The 15,300-nt window shown below is 43.8% G+C and overlaps 1 protein-coding gene and 1 long non-coding RNA gene across 10 annotated transcripts in view; one reads left to right on the top strand and one right to left on the bottom strand.

The window, feature by feature from the left end:
• The window catches only part of disp1 (dispatched homolog 1 (Drosophila)), a 102,204-nt gene that overhangs the window by 67,546 nt on the left and 19,358 nt on the right, over positions 1–15,300 (top strand). For all 6 annotated transcript variants that reach the window (XM_041975253.1, XM_041975258.1, XM_041975256.1 and 3 more), the window contains one exon: positions 1,944–2,608. In XM_041975253.1, coding sequence (XP_041831187.1) covers positions 1,983–2,608 — 626 coding nt within the window. In that variant the 5' untranslated portion in view covers positions 1,944–1,982. The remainder of the gene's footprint in view (positions 1–1,943; positions 2,609–15,300) is intronic.
• LOC121633346 lies at positions 5,890–13,745 on the bottom strand. 4 transcript variants are annotated; one of them, XR_006009046.1, is made up of 5 exons: positions 13,727–13,745; positions 13,499–13,601; positions 12,465–13,414; positions 6,554–6,656; positions 5,890–6,469 (listed from the first exon to the last, which is right to left on the bottom strand). It is a non-coding gene; the product is annotated as an uncharacterized LOC121633346 (long non-coding RNA). The 4 variants fall into 4 exon arrangements; XR_006009048.1 differs by lacking the exon at positions 13,727–13,745 and having other exon boundaries at positions 5,890–6,257; positions 6,393–6,469; positions 13,499–13,720; XR_006009047.1 differs by lacking the exon at positions 13,727–13,745 and having other exon boundaries at positions 12,465–13,202; positions 13,338–13,414; positions 13,499–13,720.

The raw sequence follows: 15,300 nt of genomic DNA, 5'->3' as shown, positions 1-15,300 counted from the left end.
CAAGTGCTCACACACCGAAAGCAAAACTAAACAGATCAGCTAGCAAAGAAGAGCTCATTCCCAATGGTACACTGTTATCAGTCTTTTGGAGCTGCTTCAGTTTTTTGCAGCCTCAGACTCAATGCAGCAAAGAACAATAACAACACGTTGCAGAAATAATTTGAAGTCTGTTTCTACCAAAGATGGCAGAACAACTGATTTATTTCACACCTCAGTAGAATAGTGGGCGGTGAACTAAGCTGACAGGAAATTCTCTCAGTGTGAATGTGGGCCGGTTTGCCAGAAAGCACAGAGGTTCTGAGACTCCAGAGCAACACACAGTTAAAGTGAGCCTTCACTTTCTGCTGGAATGTAGCTGCACATTTAACCACAGTTAGAAATTATGCTCTCTGCGAGATGAATGTGACAGTAGCAGCCTACAAACTCCCGTTAGGAGTCTACCAACATCAGTGGAATCATTCAGTCTATCTCGAATTTTGAGACAGAGTCCCAGCGAAAAGAAATCACAGATGCGGTTACTCTGCATGTCACTAAAAATATGCTGCCTTTTTACTTGGTAGAAATCAAGTCACTTTATTTATTTTTCTCTTCTTATTCAGCTGTACTTTGTACAGACAGTAGCACATAAATTACACCACATATTTGGAAAGGTGTTCATGAGGAATGTGATAGCACTATCAGGACAAATTGACTAAATTATTTCTTCATTCCTAACCTGTGAAACTGGACAGTAAATTGTCATTTATACCCATCGAAATTAATTTTAACCCACATTCGGTGGTTTGGTTGGTGTTAATTTAGAGCTCTGGATAAAAACAGAAAATGTTTAGCCAGTGCTGAACGTTACTGTGGTCTTCACAAATAAATAATGTAAAATTTGTTGAACTTGCTTATTAAAGTGGCCGTTTTGACTCTTGTTAAAGGCCTCAGTTTAAGTGTGTTAATGTGGGACCAGAGTGAACAAATATTGACAAACTGAATTTGCTGCTTCTGAGAAATTGAAGCATCTTTCTAAGTGAATGTTTTGGCACATGCAATGTCATGTTATTTTTGCTAAGTTCGTGGTCATATTTAAAACTTTTTGGAGACCTTTCTGCTATAACCTCTGTCCTCTCTGTCACATGGAGCTCTAAAAACTTGTCTTTTTTCAAACGACAAGGCTGCATTGATTGAGTCTGCATGGTTTATTTTACTTGTACACAAAACGGACAAATAACGTGTTTGCAGCATGTTTGCAGTATTTAATCTATATTTTGTTTTTTTCTTTCAGTCCAACTTAACTCTGTGAGAACAGAATTAGTCAAACAGCAAAGAAAGATTTGACTAATCCTTTTTTTTTCTTTCTTCCCCTATCTTCTTCTTTGCTTGCTTTTATATCCTTCCCTCTATTATTTTCTTTGTCTTTGTGGTTTAGATTCACATTCATGCATCCAGTAGGTCCAGTCTTAAAATAAACAGTCATTTGTTTCAAATCAGCAGTTTTGTTCCTGCCAAATAAATAATGAGCTGGAAAGCTGATCACATTATTTTACAGTTCCAGATATGCTTTCCTTTGTTTTTAGTTTAAGGGAGTTGTGTGAGTCTTTGGAAAATATGCTTTCACAGTGAGAGTTTATTAGGAATAATGATACTCTTTTTCATCTCTATCAAGCCACATCCAGCAAATGTTTTCTCTCCATCCACCAGTGTCTCCAGAGCTCATTATTAACCATTGTAATTATCTTTTTTATAAACTGTACAAATATGAAAATATAAAAATTAGTGTATGTTTTATATTTGTGGCCCTCCTCTTGCCAAGGAATGGTGTTTTTTCTGTAGTTGGCTGTTTCTGCTCCAAGCTAAGAAATAATCCAGCACACAAGTCCACATGTGCACCAGAGCATGTCTTGTTTACGTTTTGGTTTTGCTTGAACTGAAATGTTTTCCTCTCTTTTCTTTCATAGGAGTGACCGTGCCCGTTCTAGGCCCGTGGGGAGCGCACCATGGCCCTGACCGACGCAAGTGGTGACCCTCTGGCCCACAGCAATAAAGGCAACCACCCTCTCAGTGCCAATGGGAATGCAGCTCCAAGCGCCAGCAGCGTTCAGGATCCTCTCACAGCTGCTTCTAGTGGTGAATGCCTCACAGCTGAGGGCGATGATGGAACCGCCGTTGTAGACAAAGCCTCAAAACTGCAGCAGAGATCACACCAGAGAGCTGGCAGGCAGAGTCAAAACGGTGGTGTGGTCAAACAGAACGGTTCCCTGAAGAATCTTCCCCCATCGCCAGCTTCCTCTCCATCCCCTGTCACAGATTCACAGAGACCGGCCCGACATCACTTTTCCTCCACCCTGTCTCCACCACCTTCCTCTCCTCCTCTCCAGCCCCAACCACTCTGCTGCCAACACTGCCACTTCCACTCCACCCTGTGCTGCCCCTGTGGACAGCAGGAGTGTCCACTCTTCCAGAGTCCAGGTCCAGGGCCCGGCTCCAGTCCACACCCAGGGACCGCTCCGTCCTGCCCATGCTGCCTCTCTGCCTGCACATACTCACATCAGCAACCTCTCTCTCTTCATCATCAGCGCTGGCAAGATCACCTCCAGGGCCAGACGCATGCGTCAGGAATCAGGTAGGTTTGAGTAAAGGGTTAATTTATTTTTTTTATTTTTTGTTTGTTTTAAGAGAGCTGAGATAATACAAAAACCTATTTTTAGGAGACTACTGTGACACTATTTGTGTCATTGATTCCTAAAAATGACTGTTTTCTGACTTAGTCCATGCTATCATGTATGCCTTTTACTGTGTATTTATGACCTCTTAGTATACACAAACTTTGGGAAGCAAAGAATCCCTCATAGTCTTCCAGTCTCCCCATGAACACTTCCCTATACCCTTAATAACATGTCACATCCAGGGATCATATCAGCCTGGAATGCAGGAGGATGCAGCTACGGTTGTTAGGGAGCTGTAATGCAGGGAGTGGGGGATGATTTAACCAGCAGGTTTTAGCAAATAGAAGCCCACCACACTATTTCACAACCAACAGGTTACATACAGCAGAGCGCATGTTGAAAAAATTAAAGCTCTTTAAATATTCCCAAGAAAGAAAAATAAAGTTTATTTAAAAAATTAATAACAACATGTGCTTGAATAAAGTTGTATAAACTGCAGAGTAATCGTAAAAAATAAAGACATGATACCAAATCTAGCATGTTCACTTATCATCCATGGTGTTTACTCGCTACTGACTGAACAAAGTTCAGCTGAAAGGGAAGTGAAATTTAAACATTGTCTTCTAATCCTATCTCTGCTGGGAGTTGCACATGTGCAACCTCTGCCACCGTTCTGTTCCAGACTAGGGTAAAAGTCTGAAATAACTTCACATTAAACTTAAAAAATAAATAAATACATGTGAGATTTGTAAAGCAGACCTTTCGTACCACGGAAGTACATATTATGAGACACATAATCCGATTGGTCAACTAGTAGTTTTAATAGTCGGTGACTAATCGACCATAAGGAAAGTCATTAGTTGCAGCCCTAGTGGAGTTACACTTTAATCTAAAATCTAGAAAACAAATTCTTGTATGTGAACATATTAAAATTCCCCTTAAATCCTGCAATTTTCCACACTCTTTGTCCTGTTCATTAAATCCCGTGTGTCTTCATACTGCAGGAGTTGACAGATTAGCTCCTAACAGGAATAATCTGTGGCTTGTGTTGAATTTCTCGCCTTGGACTTAGGCTCCTGGAAGCCTGCACAGCAGATCAGTGTCATACAGTGGCTGCATGCACTGAACAACATGAGATCTCTGTGTTTACAACTGAGCTCAGATTTAATTTTGTGGCTTAACTGAGTGCAGTTTGTTCTTTTTGTAGTATTTTATGTAATTTTCCATGACTTGTGTCTGACAGACCCTCCAGTCTGTTGCAGTCCAAACAGCCAAAGCAAAGATGAGACAGGAATTTTGCATGTTTTTGTTAATTAAATGAAAACCGTGCATAATCACACACGTGCACTATATACACACGTGGTGGCCATGTCTTCTACAGCTCAAGTGAGTTTTTGAAAGCATATGTTGGCAAATCGTCTCGTCTGACTGATCCATATTTAGTAAGTTGGTTCTTTCCCATTTACTCCCCAACCGCAGGCCTCCCACCACATTTGAAACTGGAACCATTTAATTCCTTTCATGATCATTTGCATAATCCTATATTTACCATCTACAGAGAAAGGAGTGGCAGGAGGCAAATTATTTACTCATGTCAGCTTCTTTTTATGGTAGCAGATCCCGTGGGGGAATCCGATTTGCATGAGAGCTTTCGTTTTTACATCTCAACGTGGAATTTTCCTTACTGAAATAAAGTTAGACCCCCCTTTGGTATGTTTCATTAGAAAAAGGGGTTGCTGTGGGTGGCGTTGAAAGATGAGGTTTGTGCAGCCACAGCTAGTACGTACACCAAAACCTGGTGTGCACACATTAAGCTGTGGGTGGGCAGAGGGAATAAACGTCGGATTGTGTTGCCTCCATTTAGACTCATCAGCCTGCTTGTGTGGTTTTCTCCCTCCTTGCTCTCTTCTAATTTCTCTTTTTTCTTTCTTTTTCAGTTTTTCTCTCACTCTATTAAAACTCATTCCATCTTTGTTTACCCCTTCTGTCGCATGTCCCTCCTTCCCCTCTCTGGAGAGCAGATGTAGCGTCTTGTGCATATCATCTCTGCCTCCTTATGTACCAAACGGGGTCCCTCTTGTTCAAAGATGACAGGTTTGAATTACAGACCCCCTCCTTTCCTGTACCATGGTATTTTGTGTGGGTCTGTGTCAGATAAGGAGATTAGACATAGGAAATTAAATACCTGTCTCAGTTTTTGCCCCGAACCCAGACGCTAACAAAAATCTTAAGACTTTGTCTCCTTTTTTTCTTTCTCCTGGTTACAGAATTCAGTAGTAGTTAACTATACCTTACACATGCACAGAACAAGGTGGCGTCAGATATCAGTTTGATCTGCCGCAGGGCTGTGATCTGCCAGATTAGTTCAGGGATTACATCTGTGATCACAGTACTCACACATACAGCCTTCGTCCGTCTCCGGCACTCGAAGTGAGAAGTTGTAACATTAGCTCTTCAGGGGAAACCTTTTTATGTGGGTTTCACAATGAGGCATTTTTTCAGCCCCTGTTCTCAGCTTCACAAAGCATTAATCCAGTTACCAAGATTAGCCTATACTTTGTTTCCTAATGTTTCTATTTTAAGAATGATCAAAAGGGTCTTAAGGTCTTTATTCACCTATGAAATAACCCAAATCTTCAGAAAGGTCAAGACACAACTCAGCAGTTCTGTTGAACGCTCCCTCCATAACCTTTTCCTCAAGAGCGCCCTCAGCAAAACGCAGCTAAAAGACTCTACCAACCACTGCCAATCACATGAAACACAATTGAAACCCCAAATAATTACACAGGAATGGAACAAAAACATGAGAACAGCACTGTCCACTTTAGAGCTTCTGCTAATTTCTGCTCCTCAAGCAAACATAAACAATATGTCATATGAAAGCAGAAACTCTGCAAAGCTGATTACAAAGATGTCTGTCTCATCATTTTGCAAGAAAACTCTGTTACGTGTCAAACACATGGCCTGGGGGCTAAAACCGGCCCACCACTAGGGTTCATTCTGGCCCTTACAATTGATGTAACTGATGCAAAATATTGTTGAAACTGCACTCATGTTTCTCACGAAATTTCTGTTTTTTTTTGCTAATGTTTTAGAAAAAAAACTGACATTTTTTTTTTTACGGTAAACGTCTTGGTAATCAACTTGTACTTCTTTGCAGGAAAACAAGGACTTTTCATTATTTATAGGTTTTCATGCTGTTATTTTACTGGTCTGGCCAACTTAATGTGAGCTGGCGGTGGCGTGTGGGTGTGGGGCCAGGTGTAGGAACGAGAAAAAAACCGCACACGACAGGCAGCTCCAAAAATAATGTGGGTCTTTTATTTCCCGACTGTTCCCCAAAAGGAGAGCAGCATTAATTTGTTTGGTTTGTGTGTTTCCACAAAATAACTTAGGTTCCTCTGTAACATTTAGGTAGCAACAAGAAACACCTCTCTTCAAGGTTCAATATATTCCTTATGAACAAAAAGTATCTTCAATGTCCATAAACTGAAACTCAGGACTCCCAACAAAAAACTGGTTCAGGTCAAAGAGACCGGTGAAGAAAGAAAAGAAAAGATAAGACCAAAATAAGACCCAAAATAAGACAACAGTAGTGGACTATTCCTGTTATAAAACAAAGAATAGACACTACTAAGCACACATCCAAAATACAGTCATGTTATTAAATGCATTTGGTTACAGGACATATTATAAAAATAAAGAAAACAGTCCCTATTTACAATACCAACTTGCACTTACATTCACCATGGCGGATAGCCTGCCCCAACTGAAGAACACGCTCTCCCAGGAAACCAACAGACAGTGCTATCTCCCCTCTAATACAACCAAAGGCACATACACATAGTTTTACACTTAGTCGAACTTATAAATTCTAAATAAAACTCATCTGAAACACCCACGCCGTTGCGCTGTCCAGTATTCCCCCAGCGAGGCGATGGGCGCTGCTCAGCAACCACGTTTCACTTAACTCCGTTCTCAGCCTCAATCCGCATCAATCATCAGCTGTGTGAAACACATCGAGCTTTCATTCTTACACTGCTAGACCCTTTAGAGCTCTGCTTAATAACAGTTAAGTTTATCTTTACCATTGATGACCATTAAATGAACAACTTTATTTAGATACGCACCGTCGTTGTCAGCTACCGTCCAGTGGCATTCGGCTGTCGCGCTGTGCTGACGTCACGCGTGCGACTATATACCCGATTCAGTAAACACTTAGCGTAATAAAAAAAACGCAACAGCGTCATCTGCTGGACACTTACAAGAACACGAGGCAAAAAGGAGAATAATAGCTGCTTCACATAGAAGTGATAACTTTATCATTTGACCTGGCTACATTCTCCCCTGCCTGAAGTCAACGTCTCGGTGACTTCCTAAGCATCAACCATGGCATTAAGTTTTGAGGTGTAAAGAACCATACCCGCTAACACCTGAGACAACACATCCGGCGTGAAAGATACAGCATTACACGCGGACATAGGTAAGTTAAACGGGTTTCTGTTTTTGCCAGCGTTTGTTCTGACACTTTTGCGCGGTGTTGGCGTAGGCGTGCTTGTAGCGGATCGTCCTACCCTCCGCCGCGGAGCAGGTGCAGGTCTCTCGTCTGTTCCCTCTTCAGACAAACCCGGGCTTCTCTCATGTTCCAGTTGAGGGGACAACTCTTCACCGGGCCTGTCCCTCATCTCCACCCCAGGTAGTTGCTCACTTCCCGCTTCACTCCTGACCTCCTCCCCAAGATTACTTTCCAGATCCTCTAAACTGGGACCAACAGGTTCTTGGACTTGTTCCAACAGCAGGAACTCGGGCTCTGACTCAATAGATTCAGCTTCAGAGTCTAAATCGGTTTCAGGCTTTCGAATAGGAGCTGCTTGGCGGATTTGCCTTGGAGCTGGTATAGGGCCCACACACAGGCGCAGATTGGACCTATGCACTCTCTTTATTGGTCCTCCAGTCACTGGTACCACTGTGTGCGTCGTTCCCTGTACATCCGTGACTTTATATACTGTGGATGACCATGCATCTTGAATCTTATTCCTTCCGATTGGACGGTAACGAAGATAAACATACTGGCCAATTTCGACTGGTGGGCAGTGCACTTTTGCATTTTGGTGAGCCATTCTATCAGCAGCTTTCCTCTCTGCCAAGTCTCGGGCTCTCTCATGTGCGTCCTGGAGACGCTCTCGGTGGGCTGTAAGCCAATCAGGGCCTTCCATTTTTACTTGTTCCTGTCCTAACAAAGCATCAACTGGCAAGTGAGGTTGAACTCCGAACAGCAAGTAATAAGGAGAGTAACCGGTTGAGGAGTGGGGTGTCACATTATAGGCATACACCAGTTCTGAAAGGTGCTCAGGCCAGCGTCGTTTTTTCTCAGGGGGCAGTGTTTTCAAAAGGTCATGTAAGGTTCTGTTAAACCTCTCGCACTGGGGATTTCCTTGAGGGTGATGAGGTGTTGTGCGTGTTTTCTTTACCCCATACAGCCTGCACAGTTCCGCAATCACAGCACTTTCAAAATTTCTGCCTTGGTCTGAGTGCAAGCGCTCTGGCACCCCGTACTTTAAGAACCACTCCTTTAGTATGACCTTAGCGGTTGTATCTGCTCTCTGGTTCCTTGTAGGGAATGCTTGACTAAACTTAGTGAAAACATCAGTGACTACAAGTACGTTCTCACAACCGTCACTGGCGCGCTCAAGGATAGTGTAGTCTACAGCTACAACTTCAAGTGGACGGGTAGCTAAGAATGGAGTTTGGGGAGCGTGAACTTTGGGCTGTGGCAACTTAGTTAAAACACATCTCTGACAATTTTTAACATACTGCTCCACATCCTCATACATCCTTCCCCAAAAACATCTCTGTTTTAGCAGGCCAAGCGTCCGTTCCATGCCTTGGTGGCCCATCTGATCATGTACACTGTTAAGCACTTTTTCTTTGAGACATGCAGGTATCAACAGCTGGTGACATTTTCCAAGGTGAGCATCTTCAATCTCACGATACAAGAGTCCATCTTTTTCTCTGAGACGGGGCCACTGTTTCAGAAGGGACCGGACTGGTATGGGCAGGGTTTGTCTCTCGTGAAAGGAGGGCTTCCTTTGCCTGTCCCAAAACTCTCTCAGCACTTTCAAGGTGGGGTCGGACACTTGAAAGTTCTGGAGCTCAGTTTTAGTGTAACTAGGTAGTGTAGGTGTGTTTATGTGTATCTCCTCATCTGCCCCCTCACTGTTTGGGTCTGAGGCATTTAACTGCCTCACCCGAAAATCCTCAACCCCTGCAGCCACTAACTCGGGATCTAAAACAGTGCCTGCACGAAGGCTGTCACATATGGCAACACAACCATCAAACTCTGCATCCTCTGAATAAGGATCTGACTCACATGCAACTGGCTGTCTGGAAAGGGCGTCGGCTGCTGAGTTACAGCGACCGGGCCTGTACTTAACGTCAAAATCAAACACGGCCAACTGTGCAACCCAACGCTGCTGGATAGCCCCTAACTTAGCAGTGGAAAGGTGACAAAGCGGGTTGTTGTCTGTCAGGACTGTGAACTTGGATCCAAGAAGATAACTCCTAAACTTCTCTGTAACTGACCATTTTAATGCGAGGAGTTCTAACTTCATGCTACTGTAGTTTTTGTCGTTCCTTTCAGCTCCTCTGAGTCTACGACTTGCATAAGCTAGGACCTTTTTCTTTCCTCCCTGAACCTGGTACAGGACCGCACCTAACCCCAGGTTACTAGCGTCTGTCTCCAATACAAAAGGAAGCTTAAAGTCTGCATAGCCTAGCAGGGGTGCACTCGTTAACTTGTCCTTAAGTAGTTCAAAAGCATCTGAACACTCTGGTGTCCAAGCGGACTGAAACAACTGATTAGCCTTGGCCGGGCTGCTCGCTTTAAGGCAGGCATTTACAACGTCATGTAGAGGTCCTGCGACCTGGGAAAACTTCTCAATAAACCTCCGGTAATAGCTACAGAAACCTAAAAATGATCTGAGCTCTTTTACTGTTCTGGGAGTGGGCCAGGTCTTAACTGCACTTATTTTATCCGGATCAGTGCCAATACCCTCAGCTGAAACCTGGTGACCCAAAAACTTGACTTCGGACTGGAGAAAGTGACATTTCTCGACTTTGACTTTGAGACCTGTGTCTTTTAACCTTTTTAGGACAGTTTCTAATCTCTCCAGGTGTTCTTGGAAGGTTTGGGAAAACACCAGCAGGTCGTCTAGGTAGACTAAAACGATCTGAAAAACTAGGTCACTCATTGTTGCTTGCATTAACCGCTGAAAGGTGGCTGGCGCGTTGCATAATCCAAAAGGCATCCGTAGATATTCATATAGGCCAAAAGGAGTTGTGAAGGCCGTTTTGTGCCTATCTTTCTCGTGGACTGCAACTTGGTGATAGCCGCTTGCCAGGTCAATGCTGGAAAAGAACTTTGCGCCGCACAGAGCATCAAGACTTTCATCGATGCGTGGTAGTGGGAATGCGTCACGCCTGGTCTTTGAGTTCAGCTTTCTGTAATCTACGCATAGTCTTAGACTACCATCGGGCTTTCGGACTAAGACAATTGGTGAAGCGTAAGAGCTGGCACTCTCCTGAATCACACCCTTTCTTAATAGTTCTGAAATGTGATTTCTGACCTCTTGGTATTGGTTTGGTGGGATCCGCCTGTATGGCTGGGAAACTGGGGTCTCATCCAGTACAGGGATCTCATGTTTGACTTGGTCGGTGTAGCCTAGGTCCTCATCATGCGCTGCAAAAACATCAGCATATTTTAACAACAACGACTTGAGTTCTGCCTGTTGCTCAGGTGTGCCGCCTAGATGTAGCCGATCAAAAAGTGTCTGCATGTCTGTGTCAGGTTCTCCACCACCCCTCTGAGTAACAGTGACTTCCTCATGTGTAGCCGATATGCGCTGGAACTGAACTTCGCACGTGTCACCTTCAATGCACTGACAGGGAGTTAAAATACCTAACCTGGTTTTAGCAGGGAGCCAGACATCATCTTGTGAAAAGTTTATCACTTGGACAGGAAAAATGTGTCTGCTGGCAGATATTACTGTGGGCACCACAATCACGCCACCCGGCAGTGGGGTGTTGCCTGGCTCTAACACCAGAGTGGAGGGGTTGTGACTGGGTCTCTTGGGGCCCCTAACATAAACTGTGGAGACTGATAGAGCAGGCAGGTGACATTTTTCTTTTTGTGCTACACGCGCCATAGCTGTTTTTTCTACCAGTTCCGCTTCCTGCACACGCTGAAAGGCCTCTCTCCAATCGGAATCCAGCTCTCCTCCTAGTGCTGCATCAAACTCCACTAGTATCAACTCCTTACATCGTTTAGCAATATTCATTCCAATGATGCCAGGAGGGGATGAATCAAGTTCCTTGTTGTCTGTTGCACTGTTATCTCTTATGATCAAAAATCCACATTCGGGGATAGTGATGCCCATGGCTTCAATATCGAGCTCTACATAACCTAGGTAGGGTAAGGGGAGCTTGTTAGCAGCTGTGATTTTGAGCCATTTAGACGTACAGTGCATGTCTTTGTCCTCTCCGTGGAGGTGGTCTCTGAAAAAGCTCTCTGTTAAGGTACTCACATTGCTTCCTGAATCAAAAAGGCACTTGAGGGGGACATCGCCTATTTGTATGTCTACTATAGGGCATTTTCCTACTGCATTTTCCAAAAAACGCTCTTTGGTCAAAGTCGGGGGTGAGCCTTCGGACCTACCTCGCATTGCCCGGCTCATAGCAACCGAGGGCCCTCGTTTCCCTGCACCGCCGAAGCAGGCTGAGCGTTAGGCTGATTGGGGGCTCTGCGCGCAGTACACTGTCTGGCCATGTGTCCTACCCCTTCACACCTAAGGCAGATTGGCTGGCCATCTTCTGTGTACTTGGGTGTTATTTTTGGTTTATTACTCAGGTTTGCGCCATAAGGCTTGGCTTTTTGAATGCTCAGTTCACGTACAGCATTTGTTAATTCTCCGATGGCCTTACCCTGTTGAGCTATTATTTTAACAACTTCCTGGAGGGTCATGGCCAAATCACTTCCTGGGTTGCTGGGGGTCTCAACGCTCAACTCAACTGAATGACTGTTGGGGCTCTCACCTACCAGATTTCTGCTTCTTGCCACGTTTGAACCTCGGGGTCGGTCTTCAAGGCTCCACATAATGGCCTCTTCACGTACCTCAAAAAGGCTGGACTGGGGCTTCTCTCTGATGAGCCGTCGGAGCTCGCGGCGGAGGGCGGAGTCACGCACGCCTTCAATAAACTGATCTCGCATCGCGAGCTGTGAGTCAGCAACTACATCAGGAGAATTTAACAGAGCGGAGTTAAGTAACTGAGACAGTGCATGTGAGTAGTCTCTCAGATTTTCTCCCTCTAACTGACGCCGTGCATAAAATGCATGTAACAACTGTGGTGTAGTGCGTTTCTCTCTAAATGCTTCACGCAAGTATGAAAACAGATCACTGGGTCTTACTGGTTGTCCACGTATGCGGAGTTTAACTTCATCTAATGCAGAACCCTTTAGCAGTGACATCACAAAGTCTACTTGGTCATGTTCCCTCAGACCCCTTAGACTGACAGCCCGCTCTACCTCTTCAATAAACTCATCGACAGAGTGAGCATCCTTACCTGGATCACCACTAAATGGTACTATCTGTTTCTCTCTAGGCACATACACAATGGACCTTGTTTGTACATCACCCAATGAAGCAATACTTGACATTACAGCATCATGTTTTTTACTCAGTTCAGTGATTTGTGACTGTAACTGTATTAACTGATTACCACTGTTACCACTCTCAGACGAAGCAGTAGCAGAATCACCTCCCGCCTGGCTGGTTCCAGGCATGGACATGTCCAGTCCTTCCTCGTTGTCGGACATTTTGTGAATGTCTCCTCTGGGGTCACACAGTCCTTTTTTGAGTTGTGCTGTCCCTTGGCCTTTTGGGGTCGATGTGTAACTCCTGGCACCTGAGCAGCCGTGTCTCGTCCGAGCAGCTCAGCTTGTCCTCGCTCGGCCCCTCAGAAGCTCTGTACCACTCACAACAAGGCGGATGGGACTCCTCTTCACCACTACTGTTGTCTTATACCACTAAAAAAACCCTATTAATAAAGTCCTGACAAAAATGCAAATTCAAAACGGGACAAATCAAACTGGAAATCCCACTTCTGACACCAATATGTGGGCTGGCGGTGGCGTGTGGGTGTGGGGCCAGGTGTAGGAACGAGAAAAAAAACCGCACACGACAGGCAGCTCCAAAAATAATGTGGGTCTTTTATTTCCCGACTGTTCCCCAAAAGGAGAGCAGCATTAATTTGTTTGGTTTGTGTGTTTCCACAAAATAACTTAGGTTCCTCTGTAACATTTAGGTAGCAACAAGAAACACCTCTCTTCAAGGTTCAATATATTCCTTATGAACAAAAAGTATCTTCAATGTCCATAAACTGAAACTCAGGACTCCCAACAAAAAACTGGTTCAGGTCAAAGAGACCGGTGAAGAAAGAAAAGAAAAGATAAGACCAAAATAAGACCCAAAATAAGACAACAGTAGTGGACTATTCCTGTTATAAAACAAAGAATAGACACTACTAAGCACACATCCAAAATACAGTCATGTTATTAAATGCATTTGGTTACAGGACATATTATAAAAATAAAGAAAACAGTCCCTATTTACAATACCAACTTGCACTTACATTCACCATGGCGGATAGCCTGCCCCAACTGAAGAACACGCTCTCCCAGGAAACCAACAGACAGTGCTATCTCCCCTCTAATACAACCAAAGGCACATACACATAGTTTTACACTTAGTCGAACTTATAAATTCTAAATAAAACTCATCTGAAACACCCACGCCGTTGCGCTGTCCAGTATTCCCCCAGCGAGGCGATGGGCGCTGCTCAGCAACCACGTTTCACTTAACTCCGTTCTCAGCCTCAATCCGCATCAATCATCAGCTGTGTGAAACACATCGAGCTTTCATTCTTACACTGCTAGACCCTTTAGAGCTCTGCTTAATAACAGTTAAGTTTATCTTTACCATTGATGACCATTAAATGAACAACTTTATTTAGATACGCACCGTCGTTGTCAGCTACCGTCCAGTGGCATTCGGCTGTCGCGCTGTGCTGACGTCACGCGTGCGACTATATACCCGATTCAGTAAACACTTAGCGTAATAAAAAAAACGCAACAGCGTCATCTGCTGGACACTTACAAGAACACGAGGCAAAAAGGAGAATAATAGCTGCTTCACATAGAAGTGATAACTTTATCATTTGACCTGGCTACATTAAAATCAAATTACGCTGTTTGTATCCAATGAACTAAAATGAGTTTGACACCTCTGAAATAAAGTCAAGGTGGATTTACTCTGACACAGAAACAAATATCTTAATTCTGATACTTCTGTAGTAATCTCACATGTCTCAATTTTCTGTAGAGACCAAGATTATACATAGAGCCCTTGTAGTTGTAGAGATATAATTAATTTATTTTGGGTATGTCATTTCAGACAGGAGGCAGAAAAAATAGGCCTCCTGATGAAGAGATTTAAAAAAGTTGTTTTTCTCTGTCTAGATATCTGTTAGAAACATTAGGAGACTGTTTATCTCCATTGTGAGATTATCTATCAGAAGCTTTTTTATGTGTACAGGGTTATTTAAGAGCACACGGAAACGGCGTGTCCTTGGGATGTCTGTAGCTGTTTGGCTCCAGTCAGCTCGGTGTGTGCCAGCAGGTTTAACGACTTGAGGTGAAACCCTTCAAGCCACAGCGGTGGGGGAAACACTGAAAGGAGCTCCAAAGCCAGTCTCTCAGGTGTACAAAGTAATTGTTAAATGTTTGTTTTTAAGCCCCGAGGATGAAGTTTGATGTGTTAACTTAAGGTTTAGAGTGCCCTCTTAGACCACAGCTACATTTTGAATGCTGCTACTTTGCACACTGAAGGTAGAAGCAATCCTGAGTGAGAGCTGTCCCGAGAGGAAAAGTATAAAACATGTGTGGCCTCAGGGCGGCTGAGCTTCAGCCAACCTGCTTCTACCTGCATTGACGACCCTGCCAGAGTCACCAAGGAGCTCACTGACACTCAGGCATCCAGGGTCACGCCGAGTATTTAACCTTTCCCATTCACACTGCTCTCCTGGAGGTAAACGTTTCTGTCCTCTTTGCAAACGCCTTTCGCAACCGCTTCTGTTGTTTACAGCAAACATGAGTTTGGTTTAGATTCTTTTTTGTCTCTCATGCCCTCCAATGTTGTATCGGAAAATACCAGCATTATTATCTCCGTTTCATGGAGTTCAGAGTTTAATCATGCTTAGATTCGGTAGCTGTTTTGGTTGCTATGATTTTTGGGAAACTCCATGAAAACGTGACGACTCCCAAAAACAGAGGAGTTCATCTTGCAGCATTTGGATTATGGGTGTTAGTTGTTTATCTGTGTGCAGATTAACTTGGAACAAGGGAAACAGATTATATCCGGGTCTTTTAAAAGCCTGTTATGGCTTTTTTCTTTTGCTCACTATAGATCTATTTTATTGCCCAATGTACATGTTGTAAAAGCCAGCTGAAATGAGAGGACTGTATCTGTTAAAAAGATCAAGTCTGTATTTATGTGTATGTTCTCTGGCTCCTGGGGCATGTGTGAGGGCTCTGTGA

The sequence above is a fragment of the Melanotaenia boesemani genome, chromosome 22, assembly GCF_017639745.1.
Source record: "Melanotaenia boesemani isolate fMelBoe1 chromosome 22, fMelBoe1.pri, whole genome shotgun sequence".
In the NCBI taxonomy this organism is placed as follows: Eukaryota; Metazoa; Chordata; class Actinopteri; order Atheriniformes; family Melanotaeniidae; genus Melanotaenia; species Melanotaenia boesemani.
Note: the sequence above shows the minus strand (reverse complement) of the source record. Positions and strands in the feature narration are given on the sequence as shown.